Here is a 16,655-nt window from a genome sequence, read left to right as displayed (position 1 = left end):
GAGAACCTGCTTGGATTTACTTATTAAAACCACGCAATTGAAGAATAGATATACCAAAAAATATCAACAATTTGACGGGTGAGTGTAATAGATAATTGACATCGTTTCACTTGTGCAATAAATAAAACAATTATAGTAAACAAAAATATGAATGACTATAACTTTATGTCCAAATAATGGTACACATACAGAAGGTCGACATTTTACAAAAGTGAGCTAAGGTGAAATGACATTGTTGTTGAACAACCCGACTAGAGGTTGGATCAAGACCAATAAGTCAATTCCATTCCTAGTTTCGTAACCATGTTTTAGCCTCTTAATTAAGTAGTATATATATTAGTTAAGCTAGTCACATTTCTAGGTTAGCCTTTTTTTTCTTTTCTTTTTTAAAACTGTTAATCTATTATATATTGATGTCGAAAAGTAAAGAAGGGTTAGTTTGATATCATCAGTCTCATTTCTATCATCAATCAATTATCCATACAAAAAAATTGTCAATTAACAAATTTTCAATTTTAAATATTTTATTTTGGTTTTTAAATTAATTGCTACACTACGAAGCTGGGTGAAAGGAAATTAAGATGAATGTACAGAGCACATTTTGTTGGCATATTTTTTATGATATTATGTTAAAAGGAAGTTTATATTTTATAGGATATAAAATTGTTGTTTATGTTTAATATATATAGTACTTTAAAATATTAGATTGAATAACTTCATATTATTAATATTTAAGAATAATAAAATTTTAATTTATTATTATTATTTTTAAAATGTTCATTTATATATAAAAAAAAATTTGTTTAGGCAAAACTATAAAGTATGACATGAAAATAAAAAATAAAAAATAAAAAAAACAATACTTAATAAGTTATCGAACTCGTAAATCCCGAGAAGAACGATTAACTCCTCTGACAGACTCTACTGGTTTTTCTGAACAAATCTCAGAAAACATCATAATAATAGTATTATGAATGATACGAATCGGACGATTACGATCATTGAAAGTTCGACGATTTCTCTTCAACCAGATAGTCCACCAAAGAATAATTGGGATGGTAACCCTAAGGGTGAGCATAATTTGGGTTTACCCAAACCCAAAATATTAATTTGGGTTGGTTAATTTGGGTTGGGTTGAGTATGAGTTGAGTTGAGTATGAATTGGGTTTAATTTGGGTTGGGTTAGGGTACTCAAATTACCCAAATTATATAAATTTAATTTAATTCTCTATTATTAATCCAATATAAATCAATCATCTTCCAACTTTAAGTCGAACACGTTTTTGACATTTTAACACTTTTTTCACACGTTTAACACATTTTTAACACGTTTTTACATTTATAACACGTTTTCACGTTTTTGGCACGTTTAACACATTTTGACATGTTTAACACATTTTCACACTAATAACACATTTTTCACGTTTAACACGTTTTTGACATATTTAATACGTTTAATACGTTTTTGACAAGTTTAACATTTTTTTACATTTTTGGCACGTTTAATACGTTTTTGACATATTTAACACGTTAACACGTTTTTAATAAGTTTAACACAGTTTTTACGTTTTTAGCACGTTTAATACGTTTTTGATATTTTAACACGTTTAACACGTTTTTGATATATTTAACACGTTTTTTAAACGTTTAACATGTTTTTTACGTTTTTCGCATGTTTAACATGTTTTTGACATATTTAATATGTTTTTCACATTTTTGGCACATTTAGCACGTTTTGACATGTTGAACATATTTAACACATTTTTGGCTCATTTAACACATTTTTAGCATATTTAACACATTTTAGTACGTTTAACACGTTTTTCACGTTTTTGGCACGTTTTTTGCATGTTTAACACATTTTTAACATTTTAACACGTTTTTGCACATTTAACATATTTTTTAAACATGTTTAACATATTTTTTGCACGTTAACACGTTTTGACAAGTTTTAACACGTTTTTGGCACGTTTAATACGTTTTTGGCATGTTTAACACATTTTTATGTCTTTGGCATATTTAACACGTTTTGGCACGTTAAACATGTGAAAAACGTATTAAACGTGTCAAAAATATGAGAAACATGTTAAACATATTAAAAACGTATTAAATGTGTCAAAACGTGTCAAAATGTGGAAAACGTGCCAAAAACTTGAAAAATATGTGAAAACGTGTTAAACATGTTAAAAACGTGTTAAACGTGTCAAGAATATGAAAAACGTAAAAAACATGTTAAACGTGTCAAAACGTGTTAAACGTGCCAAAAACATGAAAAACGTGTCAAATTGTGTTAAATTTTTCATAGTCGTGAAAACATGTTAAACGTGTTAAATATGCCAAAAACATGAAAATGTGTTCAACGTGTAAAAAATGTGTTATATTTGCCAAAAACGTGTCGAAACGTATTAAACGTGTTAAAACGTGGAAATTATGTTAAACGTGTCAAAACGTGCCAAAAATGTGAAAAACATGTTAAATGTGTCAAAACGTGTTAAACGTGCCAAAAACGTGAAAAATATGTTAAATATGTTAAAAACGTGTTAAATATGTCAAGAATGTGAAAAACGTGAAAAACATGTTAAACGTGTCAAAATGTGTCATAATCATGAAAAACGTGTTAAACATGTTAAAATGCCAAAAACATTAAAAAAATGTGTTCAACGTGTCAAAAATTTGTTAAATGTGCCATAAACGTGTCAAAAACGTGTTAAACGTGTGAAAAGTGTACTAAACGTATTAAAAACATGAAAAACGTGTTAAACGTATCAAAAACGTGTTAAACGTATCAAAAACGTGTTAAACGTGTCAAAACGTGAAAAATGTGTTAAACTGATAAAAATGTGTTAAATGAGTTAAATACATGTTAAATGAAAAAATAATTTGGGTTACCCAACCCATATTAGTAAATAATATGAGTAGGGTTATAGGTTGGGTAAATTTAATTTGGGTTGAATATGGGTTGGGTAATACGGGTTGGATTTATCTGTTTGCTCACCCTAGTTAACCCAAATATGTAGGTCTGTCATATTAGTCGCATCAATCCAAACTTTCCAGCAACTACCTAAAGACTTGGTCATCACCCAATGAATATTCCCAATAATATTCCACAAATGCTCCAAATACTAGTCACCTCTCGACAATGCAAAAGTCAGTGAGTTACCGATTCAACCTCTTATTGACACATACAACTAGTCATAATACGACATTTTTCATGCACATATCATCTGTTATAATTCCACCATGAATAACGCTAAACCCAAAGAACGAGATATTGAATGGAATCTTTGACTCCCAAAGTTTTTCCCAATAAAAATTATATTGAATCATCTTAGCGAATAACTTGTAGCAAATTTGTCCGACATGGAAACTATCCATATCTTGTCAACGCATAATGTCTTGTTCAAATGGTGACACTTGGTTGCGTCCTACCTATAGTAAACTCTATTATGGGATGAAGTCTCCAAAATATTTAATCTTCTTCTATATCTAATTCGGCTAGAGAAACCACTAGACCGATGATCAAACATGTCCTTAATTGTGACATTTCTACATATAGCAATGGAATCAAGTTCATGATACGTCGTAGTTAGACTTTTGACACTACACCAAATGTCGTCCCAAAATCTAATCGAAGAACCATCCCCCACAATGAATCTAGACTGCTCACAAAATTTTTTTCACATAGGATAAATTCTCCTCCAAATGTTACACCCCGCTAGATAATTAGACATTTTGGTGAACCAACCAGACTAATTATTATCATACTTACATTTAATTATTGATGCCCAAAGACTGTTCGGCTCTATTGCAAATCTACTACACCATTTTATTAAAAAAATAAGATCTCGAATATCTAGACCTCCTTGATATTTAAAACATTTGACATTATCTCAACTAACTAGATGACAAAATTATGAGTTAAAATATCCCTATAAAAATTTACACATTATTTTCTTCATTTTTACCGTCACACTCTTAATGAGGATTAACCAACTCCCTTTCGAGATTATTTTACTTTTCCATCTAGACAATTTACATTCAATTTTAGTGATAATCGGGTTTCAAGAGATCTTGGATCACAATTTAGCACATAATAACATACCAAGAAATGTTGACGGAAGATCACCAATTCTGAACCCCAACACATTTGTCAACCTTTTTCTTCTATTCAAAACAGAATTTGAAAAAAAGATATCTGACTTATTAAGATTAATTCGAAAATCGAAATATGTACCGAATAATCATAAAATATTTCGAATGTGTTTAAAATTCCTATAAGTGCATGAATAATGCAGAGGTGTCATTAGAAACAAAATGTATTATAAATTCTTGTATCATTATTATTTGTTATTTTTAATTATTATATTTTAATATATACTAATTAATTATTATATAAAGTTTACGTGAATTAGATTTATTTAGTTTAAATGCTATTAATTAATTGTATAAAATAGATATAAAACAAAATAATAATATATAAATAAATAATATTTTTATGATTTAATTAAATAACAAAAAAAATGATAATAATTAATAAAAATACCATTATTTTATGGTAGTGTTTGGTATCCAGTATTAATTATACCCCTTATAAGTTATAAGGGGTATAAATTTTAAGAATGTATTAGGAGATATAAATTATATAAGTTATAGTGTTTGGTTGGAGTATAAGATATGTATAAATTATATAAGTTTTATTATTTTGTGTTTGGTTTGTGGTATAATGTTTTCTAAAAAAATAGAAAAAGACTATTTTGTCCTTATATTTATATAAATTATTATTTTAATATTTATTTTATATTTAGTTTGTATTATTGATTATATTAAAATTAATAAAAAAATAATATATAATTATCATATTAATTTATTTTTAAAATAAATAATACTATAATATGAATTAAATTATTTTTATATAATCCTCATAATTAACTTATATAATTATATAAATAAAAATTATTTATATATTAATTAATAATAATAATTTTAATAAAATCATAATTTAAATTAGAATAGAATAATTATAAATTAATTTCAAAAATAAATTATTTATATATAAGTTGTATTAATTAAAAATAATAATATCACTAATTTATATAATTAATTATAAATATCATTTATTAATAATTTAATAAAAAATTATTTTATAAATTAATTATATATATGACTATTATTTTTTAATTAACATTATTAGTTTTTTTAAATAATTAAGTAATTAAATATTTATTATTATTATTTAAATTATAAAATTAAACCTAGTTAAATATAAATAAATATTTAGTTATAATTTATTATTATTATTATATTTAAAAATATAATAAAGAAATTATAATTTTAATAATTTTATAAAATTAAAGGGTAGAAGAGGAATGTTAAATTTTATAAACGTTTATACATTCTTGTAATAGGTTGATATAGGTATTATATTATACCCGGTATAATTTATATCTAAATATTACTGTGACCAAACAACTATTATAATTTACTATTATAATTTACTGTATATATAATTATATTATATCTACAGTTTTATACCTTCAAACAAACTTCAAACAAACGTAGCATAAGTATAATTTTTAATAACTAAATTCTAATATGAAAATTATTTATATTACAATAATATATATTATATATAAAATATTCGTCTGCCAACCTGGATTCCACTTATTTCCGCAAGTCCTATGAATGTGCTCGTTCATTTTTTGGTTCATGCTTTTTAATGTTGATGATGGGATTAAGGATAATAATTTGAAAAAGTTAATGTTAATTAAATTGAATTGTTTCGTTTGGAATGATTTTTTTAGTTTGGTCGGTAGTTGAGCGGGAATGAGACACGACTGATATTTGTGTTTTTGTCGTGAATATGTCTCTAACACTGTAAATACAATAAATATATAAAATTATTAATAATTTTATTTATTATATTTATAAAATTTTAAATTTATTTTTATAATAATATAAATTTTCAATATATTACCGTATATATATATATATTATATTACAAAAATTATTTATATAATTTTATTATATAAATTTTTATTTTTATTAGAGAATATATTATAAACTTCCTCCAAATCAAAAAAACAAAAATTTAAGCCCCTAGGTGTGATAATTTCTAAAAGGCTACCTTTCTTTCACAAACCACAACTTTCTTATTTTAATTTGGATTTAAGATTTTATTTTAAATTATTCAATTAAATTGTTCCCAATGAAGTTTTGGTTGTCCTGTAAAAAAAAAAATATTATTATTATTATTATTATTTATTCTTATTGCAACTTAAAACTTGTTAGAGAGTAAAATATTAATTTATTATTTTTAAGGATATGCGGAGGTTACTTAAATAACTAAAATGTATAACCAATTTGAGAATATCTAAAAATATTTATTTCAATTTATTGGTTAGTTTGAAATTATAGGTTAAAAATATTAGGCTTGAAATTTGATTGCTTTTATTCATTCATAATTTTTTTTATTAATAATACAAATTATACTTAAAATTATTTTAAAAAGACAAATATCAATTATAAGTACACTAAAACTTATTAGGTATGTTTAACTTTTAATCAAATTATATATTTTTAAATAATTATTATCGGTTTTGACCGTCATTAAACCGATAAATTGTATCGTTAAATTTGATTTAGCATTTTTATTAACTATAACCATCTAATTTGGATTTATTTTAGTTCGATTCGATTTAAACAATATTGTTGATTTTATTTAAGCCATTATTTATTTAGAGGTTGCTTAAGATGATATGGTTAATTTATTTTGTTACTAATTTTTAAAATTTTATTATAATTTTTCTTTAATGTTGGATTAAATTGTTTTGTTGTTTCCTTTAAAAAGATTAAACATTGATTTATTTTTATTTATTTATTATTATTATTATTTGTTTGTTAATAACTTCCTTATTCTTCCATCCCTTTTAAGCATATGAGAAGTAGTTGATTCCATTTCGGCAATTATAAAATAAACCAATATACTTTTTTATAATTGTCATATTTTTTTTAAAGTTGAACATTTATTTCTTGATAAATATGCTTTTTTTTAATATTAAACTATATATATAAATAATATTTTTTTATAATATGTTATTTTATAAAAAAAAAAATATAGTATAAAACATCCGAAACCGAACTCTTTCCGGCAATGTCAAATACAAAATAATATTTATTTTTAACTCAAAGTAAAAGAAAAAAATTAAACAATTGTAGGAGTTGGAGTTCTTTGATCGCTGAAAAAGGTCAAAATCTGCGTTTAGTTGCGTCAGCGTTCAGCTTGATTTTTGAGATGGCGAAGAAGAGAGAACGGCGAATATCCACCGATTCCGATCGCCGTAGAATCCGCAATGGTTCCGATCCTCCTACTGGTACCGACCGGATTGACAACTCGGCCGAATCAAATGCGACTCATGAGCGCAAACTAATCTTCATTTTCGTCCTCTTCTTTATCGTCATTCCCGCCATTTCTGTGATTGTTTACAGTATCTGGTTCGATCAGCGTTCAGGAAAGGCAGAAAGTCCTTTACCTTTCCTATACCAGGGAGGACTCGTGAAGACCGATATCAGTTACGAGGAAGTTCTAAATGTACGCTACCATTTTCTTATTAATTCATTTCTTTCGTTTTCTGATCTAAGAACTTACGTTTTCTCGATTTTTGATGTTTATTTTCCGTCAAAATCAGGGAAATTCGAAGGTCTTGGAGGATGTTACCCGTCGCGGGTTTAACTATCCGGTTCTAGCCTATGTTACTCCTTGGTATCGCCGTCTTGTCATCTTTGTTTTATTTTGTCAAGTTAATTTAATGATGCGATCGTGTAATGCATATACATATATATACTTCGGTCGCTTGGATTCATTGTCCTTCTAAGTTAAGATTGACAATGATACCTTCAAGAACCAGCAGTGTGTTTCTAGTTCTAGCAGGGACCTTGATTGCCCTAACTGATTTGAAGTTTGTAAGAAACTAATTTGTAGTTAACTTAAGATCAAAGCTCATTCTTTGGCACCTCCATATGGATGTACCATATTATTAAAAAAGCAAAGAAACAACAGAAATACTAGAGTCTGGGATATCATTGGTGCTAATATACCCAGTGAAAGAGTTACATCTAGCCCATTGACAAAGTAAATTGTTGCCTTTCCTATTAACAGTAATGTGATTGTGAAGAAAGATCACTATTATTCTACTATACTTAGGATAAGCTTATTTATGCTTTCTTATATGGAATCTGTTATGCTGAATTATGAATTTCACAACTTGCATATTGGTTGCTAATGTTTCAGGAATGCGGAAGGATATGAAGTTGCTAAGAGGTTCAACTCTAAGTTTACACATCTGTCACCTGTTTGGTATGACCTGAAGAGGTGTGTCTGACATGTAAGTCTTAATTTTGGAAATAACTAATAGTTCTAGTTATAGTGGCCAAGAAGTTGGTCCCTGGGGAAATAACTTAAAGTTCTTTAGCCATTGAGTCAGAATTGCTGTTGATGCAGTTAAATTATTTTTGCCACATATTGCACTTGCAGTCGTGGAGCTGTTCACAGTTGGGCTGAGCAGAATTTCTTGATATTCTATATTTTCTTAGTTAAAATTTGTTGGTATTAGTGTTCAAGCTCAAAGCAATTCTAGCTCATTTAATGTGGCTTGATTAGTTTAGAACCTTTATAGGCTCCGCTCAATTTTGAGTTTGATTAAAATTCTTAGAAAAAAAACTTTTGATACTCTACATATTACCATTTTATTAAGTATTTAATATTAATATGATATAAAAAAAATGGGTTTTGACATTAATTTTGTCTAGACATTTATTTTTTCACTTGGAAACATCTTTTTCTTTGACAGGTTCCTCATTTGGGAGGGACCAGATTTAAAAACTGAACTTAGTCTCACACAGACTCAGATATTTAATGAATGTTTCTCCTCCGGAAATAGATACAGAAACAAAAGTGTTTCCAAATAAGTAGATGGACATATCTTTGAATTTTTCAGTCAACTGGTTGTTTTCAAATTTGAACTGGTTTATCATTGGAGCATGATTAAGGATTCAAATCTGGCGAGTTAGATACATATGAAATTTGATCAAGCTTAGAGCTGGAGCTAGGTTGCTCAATAAGAGCTCTCTATTTGTAAAATGCCCACTTGGGATGCAGTCAATGACTTATGTGTACACAAAGTGAAAAAAATAAAATAATTATATCACTTAAACCATCATTGTCCATGCTATTAAGCTCACAGTGTTTCAATAAGCTATCTTGTCCATTTTGGATCCCCCCTGAAGGGGAAACATATGCTCTTTCTCACAAGTCATGTCCAGGATGTTAAGTTAAGTTCAAGATTCCATGTTACTGTATCGAGCTTGCTTTTAGTGAAGCCAAATCAATTCTTTGAATGACCAAATGCTCTAATTCATTGATCCAATAGGATGGATGGAGTATCTATCATATTGCTATTCTTTTCCATTTTGTCTGCAGAGATACAAAACTAGTTCTAGAAGGGAGGCATAATGTTGATAAAGATTGGATTTCTCAGGTTAGAGAAAGAGGAAATGTAAAGGTACTAGCAATATGCTTCCCTCCAACTTGAGGTGCTAGATGAAAATATGTTGGTTGCACACAGCCTACTGAAGTATATTTGTTGAACAGGTGCTACCAAGAGTTGTATTGGAGGCTCCACCCGGCCAGGTGCTTAAAAAGAAAAAGCAAAGGAACAATGTGATTGACCTCATAGTAACAGAATGCAAGTAAGTTATTTTCCATTTTATGGGATCTTTAATTTTGAAAAGTAAGCCACAAATTCTTTGTTCTGTTGTGACAGTGTGTCAATTCATTCACTATTTAACTATACAATCTCCAAATTACCCTCATCTACTTTTTCACCTTTTCAATAAAAAAAATATTTTTCCTGTCATCAACCTCAATATTATTTGTAAATGTTAAAATTTGTATTAATAGAGTTGTCGCCAGGCTATTTCTAGTAATATAAATAATGTTACTCTATACCAAGTGTGAACAAGTAACCTTAAACGTTGTTCATTAAACAACTCAAGCGTTCAGCCAAGTTGAATTTGTTAACATCATTGTAACAATTACTTCTTCTCTTTTTTACTTAAGGACATTTTGGTCCGAAATAACTTCATACAACCTTTCCTTAAAATTCACCCTGAAACCTTTAGGATCTCATGAAATGGGAGGGAGTATTTATGTTTTCTCCTTTTGATAATTTTTTGTAATTCATTAGACAATATGTATGGAGTATTAAATTGACTAATTGTTCTCTTGTTAAACTTCATGGACTAAGATGTGCTTTCACTTGCATGACACTAATATTATACTGCTCATGATAAGCTTCGGAACAAGCATAATTCTAATAATTATACGGCTTATGACAAGCGTCCAAACAAGCATAATACTAATACTTAGCTCATGATATGTTTCTTCAATGTTCAGAGATAAATGTTTTCTTCTAGCTCTATAATTCTCGTCTCATGGAATTGCATATACGTAAGAAGTGGGTATCTAGATGTTCATGGTGCTCAATTTCTCTTCACTGTGATTAATAAACATCATGTGGGTTTGTCATTAATATTGGTGAATATATATATGTGTGGTATAATAATTTAAAGAATTGGTATATAGAATAAATATGGTACATTTAGTTGTAGTATTAAAAGGATGATAGGACATTAATACTTGCATAAATAGGGAAATCTTTTGCATAAAAGTGTTCACAAATGAGATGAAGGAAATCAGTTGAACAAAGCATAGCTTCATTTACTTTAGTTCTCGGACATGTTGATTGGTAGAACTGAAAACCAACAAGACTAGGCATATATCAAGTTCTCACTTCTACGTCCACTAAAGATGAAGAAACAAGTGAGAATCTGTGACACCAGGGGATGGATCCCTGTTTGTTTAATTGTTGCTTTTTGTATGGAACATTTGATTTGGATGTCTATTGTTATCATTGTGACAAGATTGGATGTTGGATGTCCATTTTATCACCATGGGACAAATTATGAAGCATATTTGTAATGTTGTTCTAAGAATGTAGTCGGTAAAGTTGGTGTATAAATATCAAGAGAAGATGATTTCTTCATATATTGGATTGATTTAACTATTACAACTGGAGGCCAATTTATAGACAATAGAGAAAGAAGCTAAATAAATAAAGAACAACTTCTAAGATAAGTATAAATGAGCATTTTGTTAGGAAAACACAACTTCAACCACTTAGAGTTAATACGTCTCTTGGAAAGGTGAAGGATTGTTTGGAATGAGCCAAGTTTGATATTTCCATAGTTGGTATGTTTATTTGACTTTGGTTCCTGATATGAAGGAGTTACTCTGATGTTCGGTTTTCTTTTGCATAGAGAAATGGACTATGACGGCATTGTACTTGAATCTTGGTCAATATGGGCAGCTTATGGTGTCTTGCATGATCCGGAACTACGGAATTTGGTATATGAAACATCATCTTGGTTCTTTATTTCTCTCTGATACTAATCCTTCTTGGTTTTGATTTCTCTTAGTTAATTTTCTCTTAACCTCTGAACTGGAACGCTACATTTCTTTGTTCTGCTCCCGATTGGTTATAGTGCTGTTATCTAGTCTTGGAACAAAGAAAGAAAAAATTCATTTTCTTTGTTGACGATGTCTGAAATTTACTTTTTTTTCTTCCAATTTGCATCTGTTTTCTACTCTTTTGCTAATAAGTTTCCCAACCAATAAGTATTTGATCGGTTCAGGCTTCTCGTAATTCGGAGTATTTTGGGAAAATGTTGTAGTGGGCACCAGGATTCTATTTGTTTTTCTCATCCATCTTTCTTCATTTATTAACTAGCTAGAACTTTTAGTTTTTTGTAGCATCTTTAAGGTTTCATGTAGGAACTTTTCCTTGATAATTTTGCAAGCTTAGAACGTAACTGAATTATATAGAACTAGGTTATGATATTTGATCTTTCCCCATTTAGAAAATGTAGAGTTGTTGGTTGGATAGTTTTTAAGAAGTTATTTTTTATCTTTATTTGTGTAGGCTATTCAATTTGTTGAGCAACTTGGACAAGCTTTGCATTCAGTAGAGAGGGGGGATAATAAGCAGCATATGGAATTAATTTACGTTATAAGGCCACCATATTCAGAGAAATTGGAGAAGCATGATTTTGGACCTGAAGACATCAAAAGATTAAGTAATGCTGTTGATGGCTTTTCACTTATGACATATGACTTCTCAAGTCCCCAGAATCCAGGGCCAAATGCTCCTCTAAATTGGATACACTCTACCATGCAGCTGCTCCTTGAAGGAACGAAAGGTGGATCTCAGAGTGTCGCACATAAAATTTTTGTGGGCATAAATTTTTATGGAAATGATTTCGAGCTTCCAGAAGGTACACTTTTCTGCTTATGTTGCTGTTCCTACTATTCTACAGTTCACAAATATTATACATGTGGGTGCGGGGGGAATATCATATTACCATTTATTTGAAAAGTGAGAATCTTTTCATTTGATCCACAATGGATGCGATGGTCCATACCATAGAAATATTAGTTGACATGAATTAATTCAAAATGTTCTTGAAAGACTCTGGAGATCAACTTGAAGTTTTCCTAACGGACACATCAGACATGATCCCGCATAGTTTCCTTTCTCCAATCATAGTTTACACCAATGTAGAGTCTACTAGTTTCCTTTCTGAATCGGGTTTATCACTTTCAGATATCTTTGGGGTAAATTGAAAATGTTCTTCGCAATAATATGATGATCATCATCATCGGCATAATATGATGTGTTTATAATGATTCAACCGAAGTGTAACATGCTGAGTCTTGTTTTAGTAACGTTTGTGTATAATATTGCAGGAGTAGGAGGTACGGGTGGGGGTGGTCCCATCATAGGAAGCAGTTATCTATCGGTGCTAGAGAAGCACAAACCTCCATTTAGGTGGGAGGAAAACAGCAAAGAACACTATTTCATGTATTTGGATAATTCAAAAAAAACACATGCCGTGTTCTATCCATCACCCATGTCGATAGCATTGCGGGTAGAAGAAGCCCGGTCATGGGGTGCTGGCATCTCAATATGGGAAATTGGACAAGGGTTGGATTACTTCATGGACCTGTTTTAAAATTATTGTCAAGAATTGAAGTAGGTGGTGGTGGTAGATTGACTGACTGAGTTTTTATTAACAAGTTGCTCAATTATTGAAATATGCATGTTGTTGCACTTTTAAATGTAATCTAACACACACTTTGTGATCCCTTATTGTCAAGATAGATGGATTATTTGAAAACAAGAAAAATCCAAATAAGATTTGTTGATCCCCCTTTAGACTATTTGTTCATAAACAGATTTCATGTGAGGAGGAGCTAGCTAGCTAGCCTTATGAGATAAGAAAACAGAGAGGATAAGATTCTCTGCACATACATCGGCATGGGAGAAGAGTGTTCTCTATCTTGGATGGATAAGATGACACCGTTATGGGAGATAATTAAGTCTTCTGTCTGAATCAGATTAGATCCTCCGAGAAGAAAGGAAACAGAGTTCAGAACTGGTTATAAAAAATGAGTCACAAATTGAAATATTTATAATTAAAAGTTGGTTCTCAATAATAAGTCCAAAATTAAAACGTTTAAAAAAAATATCATAAATCTCAGATGGCCCAAATAAAATAATCTCAATTTAACAATTCCATAAAATTTTATTATATAATATAAAAATATATTAATGAAGAAAAAAGACAAGGTGACCGTTGGGTGTTTCGGAAGGAAACCTACTTGGCTCTTTCTTGTACACTCAATTTTACTATTCTTTATTATTATTTTTTATTATAATAATGTTTTATTTTTTGCACGGACAGTATGAGGAGAAGGAGATAATTTTATTTATTTATTTATTTATTATTATCTTTTTTTAAACTGTCATTGTGACAACCCAGAACTTGTATTGCGTTATTGAGTTAAACAAGTATTTATTTATTATATTTTTCACAAAATTATTGATCCAAGTATTACACCGAATTATTTAAAATAATAATATTTCTAATAAAATAAAATATTAGTTTGAAGAAATTATCGCATCCCTCCACTTGCAACAAGATATTCTTAGTAATTTTATAATAATAAATTATTTGATACTCTAATATTAATATAAAAGTTTCTAGGTGACTTTTTTAGTTTGTTTTTGAGTTCGATTGTGAATTGAATTTTGTAATTTTTTTTATAAATATGATCAAAATAATAAGTTGGATTTTCTTCATATGCGATTTGTGTGAGACTGAGGATTAATAAAAACATCTCATTTCTAAAGATTTTATTTATTAAATACAAATTTTAAGAAAAACAGGTTAAATAAAATATTCAATTTTTAATTTATATTTGAATGTAATTATTAAGTAAAAATATATAAATGTTTAGATTTTTTTTTTTTGTAAATTTGGTGAGAATAGTATTTTATTTTAAATATTAGAAAACAAAAATATCATGTATAAATTAACAAAAGAATTGTTTTTTATTATTATGTTTAATTTGAATTATTAATATAAATAAATTGATCAATATAAATAAGATATGAAGTTGGATAGTTAAATCTGATATATTCAATAAGTTCAGGGGTTAAACTGTTTACTTAAAAGTTTGAATAAAAAAATATATTAAGTTTAAAGATGATCTTGAATAACTTTATAAGAGTGATAAGGAGAGGAAATTTGAGGAGGGAATATGAGAAGGAATGATAACTATATCACTGGTTAAAAAAATGATAAAAGGTAAGGAGAGAGAAGAAAGAGAAATTTTGTTATTTTTTTGGGTAATCAAATTGCGCCATCATTTTCTCTCCCAATCATTTCTCTAACTTTATTATATAATAGAACTGAGATGTATATACTTTTATAAATTAATTTAATTTTCTTTAAAAAATCAACTTAGCATTTTTAAATAAAATTCACAAAGCTTATAAGAGTGACATGAGTTCAAGAGAAAACAAAAATAAAATTGATCAACAAGGAATAAACTAAAACACATGATAATAGAAAATTAAAGCATAGTGAAATCATCTCATAAATTATATTCCAATTTTGACAAATTAATCAATTATTATAGCATTTGAGAATACGCAGTGGCGGACCCATAAATATTTTCTCGGGGGGCAAATACATAGTAACGTAACATTTTTTTGGCTATCAAATAAATGCATTTTTTAATTAAAATTATACTCGATAATTACATAAAAATACTAACAAGCACAATTACTAAATTATTCTTGTCCATGAGTCGGTACAAAAGAAGACAAAATATCTTCATTACGTTGACTATATACCAATCAATCAATTCAAGAAAATTAACTTTATTTGATGAACTACTTGACTCATATGTCCTCGAAAAGGTAATCATTGCCTCAATAGAAAACGTGTTACATCAAACATTGTCGTTAAACGGGTGCGATAATTTATTTCTATTTCACGACCATGTGTACGTAAAACGTTTCTCACGTTATGTCTTTGATCTTAAAATGATTCAAATTGAACTCTAGCTTCATTATGACAACTATTTGAAAGTTCTCATATGACGATTGAATCTTTCTAATGCCTTTTTCAATTTTTGTACCCATCTCCTATAAATGTATCATCTACGTTTTCTCTATTTAAAAGCTTGAAAAGATAACATCAAAAACAAAATGATGCATCTTTTGATATGGTATATTCTAACCATGTATATTTGATCAGTAACATTAGACTCTTTAGTAGGCTCATTAATTGATTGAGAAGACTCATGTTGGTCATGTGATGTAGAAGTACAAATTCGTTTATAGAACATCTCCATTATTCTATATCCTACATAAAATAAATAATTAAAAATAAATATGTGTCACAACCTTAGGCCCTTAAATAAAATCTAACAAATATATTTATTTGTTGAAATAATTTAAAACTATAAAATTAAGAAATATAAAATAATATTTTACCCTTATATTTATATAAATTGTTATTTTACCTTTATATTTATAAATAATTTGTATTATTAATTATATTAAAATTAATAATATATATATATATATATAAATAAATTATAATATAAATGTAGTTTTAAAATAAATAATAATATTATATGATTTTCATTATTTTATATATAATTCTTTATATTTTAACTTATATAAATAAATTTTATTTATATATTAACTAAAATTTATGTATTATTATAAGTATTGTTTCTTAGAAAATATTTTTTTTATTATTTTTTATAAAAGAAAGTGTTAGTTTATTATAAATATTAGAAAATAGTGTTTGTATAAAATAAATTTTTTATAAAAAGAAGTGTGAGAGGCAGAGTTTGATCAACTGACCTCTATTATATATTTCAGCTCCAAAACCAGCAGGACAAAGCCTAATTTGGTAAACATATATATAAAATATCTTAAAAGTTTTATCCTGGTTGGGAGAGGCCCGGCCCCCAAGACCCCCCTTTTAGGTCCGCCACTGGGAATACGCCTCCACGTTTGGACGGGTGATTTGTCGTCGGTAATGATATCGTTCAAGACTATATCAGCATCGTCGCGGACACTTGAAAAGACTATAACGGTTTTCTCCCTCTATATTTGATAAACAATGTTGGCAAATAAACACTTGAATTATTTATTTTATTTTTTTAACAATTTTTTTCT

The 16,655-nt window shown here is 28.2% G+C and overlaps 1 protein-coding gene across 1 annotated transcript; it reads left to right on the top strand.

Annotated features, from left to right (window-relative positions):
- The first annotated feature begins 7,227 nt into the window (after positions 1 to 7,227).
- Positions 7,228 to 13,284, top strand: LOC124927682 (chitinase domain-containing protein 1). The gene is made up of 8 exons (XM_047468137.1): positions 7,228 to 7,588; positions 7,686 to 7,759; positions 8,288 to 8,368; positions 9,476 to 9,557; positions 9,647 to 9,744; positions 11,374 to 11,461; positions 12,036 to 12,387; positions 12,860 to 13,284. Exons 1-8 carry the CDS (start codon positions 7,292 to 7,294, stop codon positions 13,123 to 13,125), a joined length of 1,338 nt encoding a protein of 445 aa, XP_047324093.1. The 5' UTR covers positions 7,228 to 7,291; the 3' UTR covers positions 13,126 to 13,284.
- Positions 13,285 to 16,655: the final 3,371 nt, after the last annotated feature.

Source organism: Impatiens glandulifera, chromosome 2 (genome assembly GCF_907164915.1).
Source record: "Impatiens glandulifera chromosome 2, dImpGla2.1, whole genome shotgun sequence".
NCBI classification, from domain to species: Eukaryota; Viridiplantae; Streptophyta; class Magnoliopsida; order Ericales; family Balsaminaceae; genus Impatiens; species Impatiens glandulifera.
Note: the sequence above shows the minus strand (reverse complement) of the source record. Positions and strands in the feature narration are given on the sequence as shown.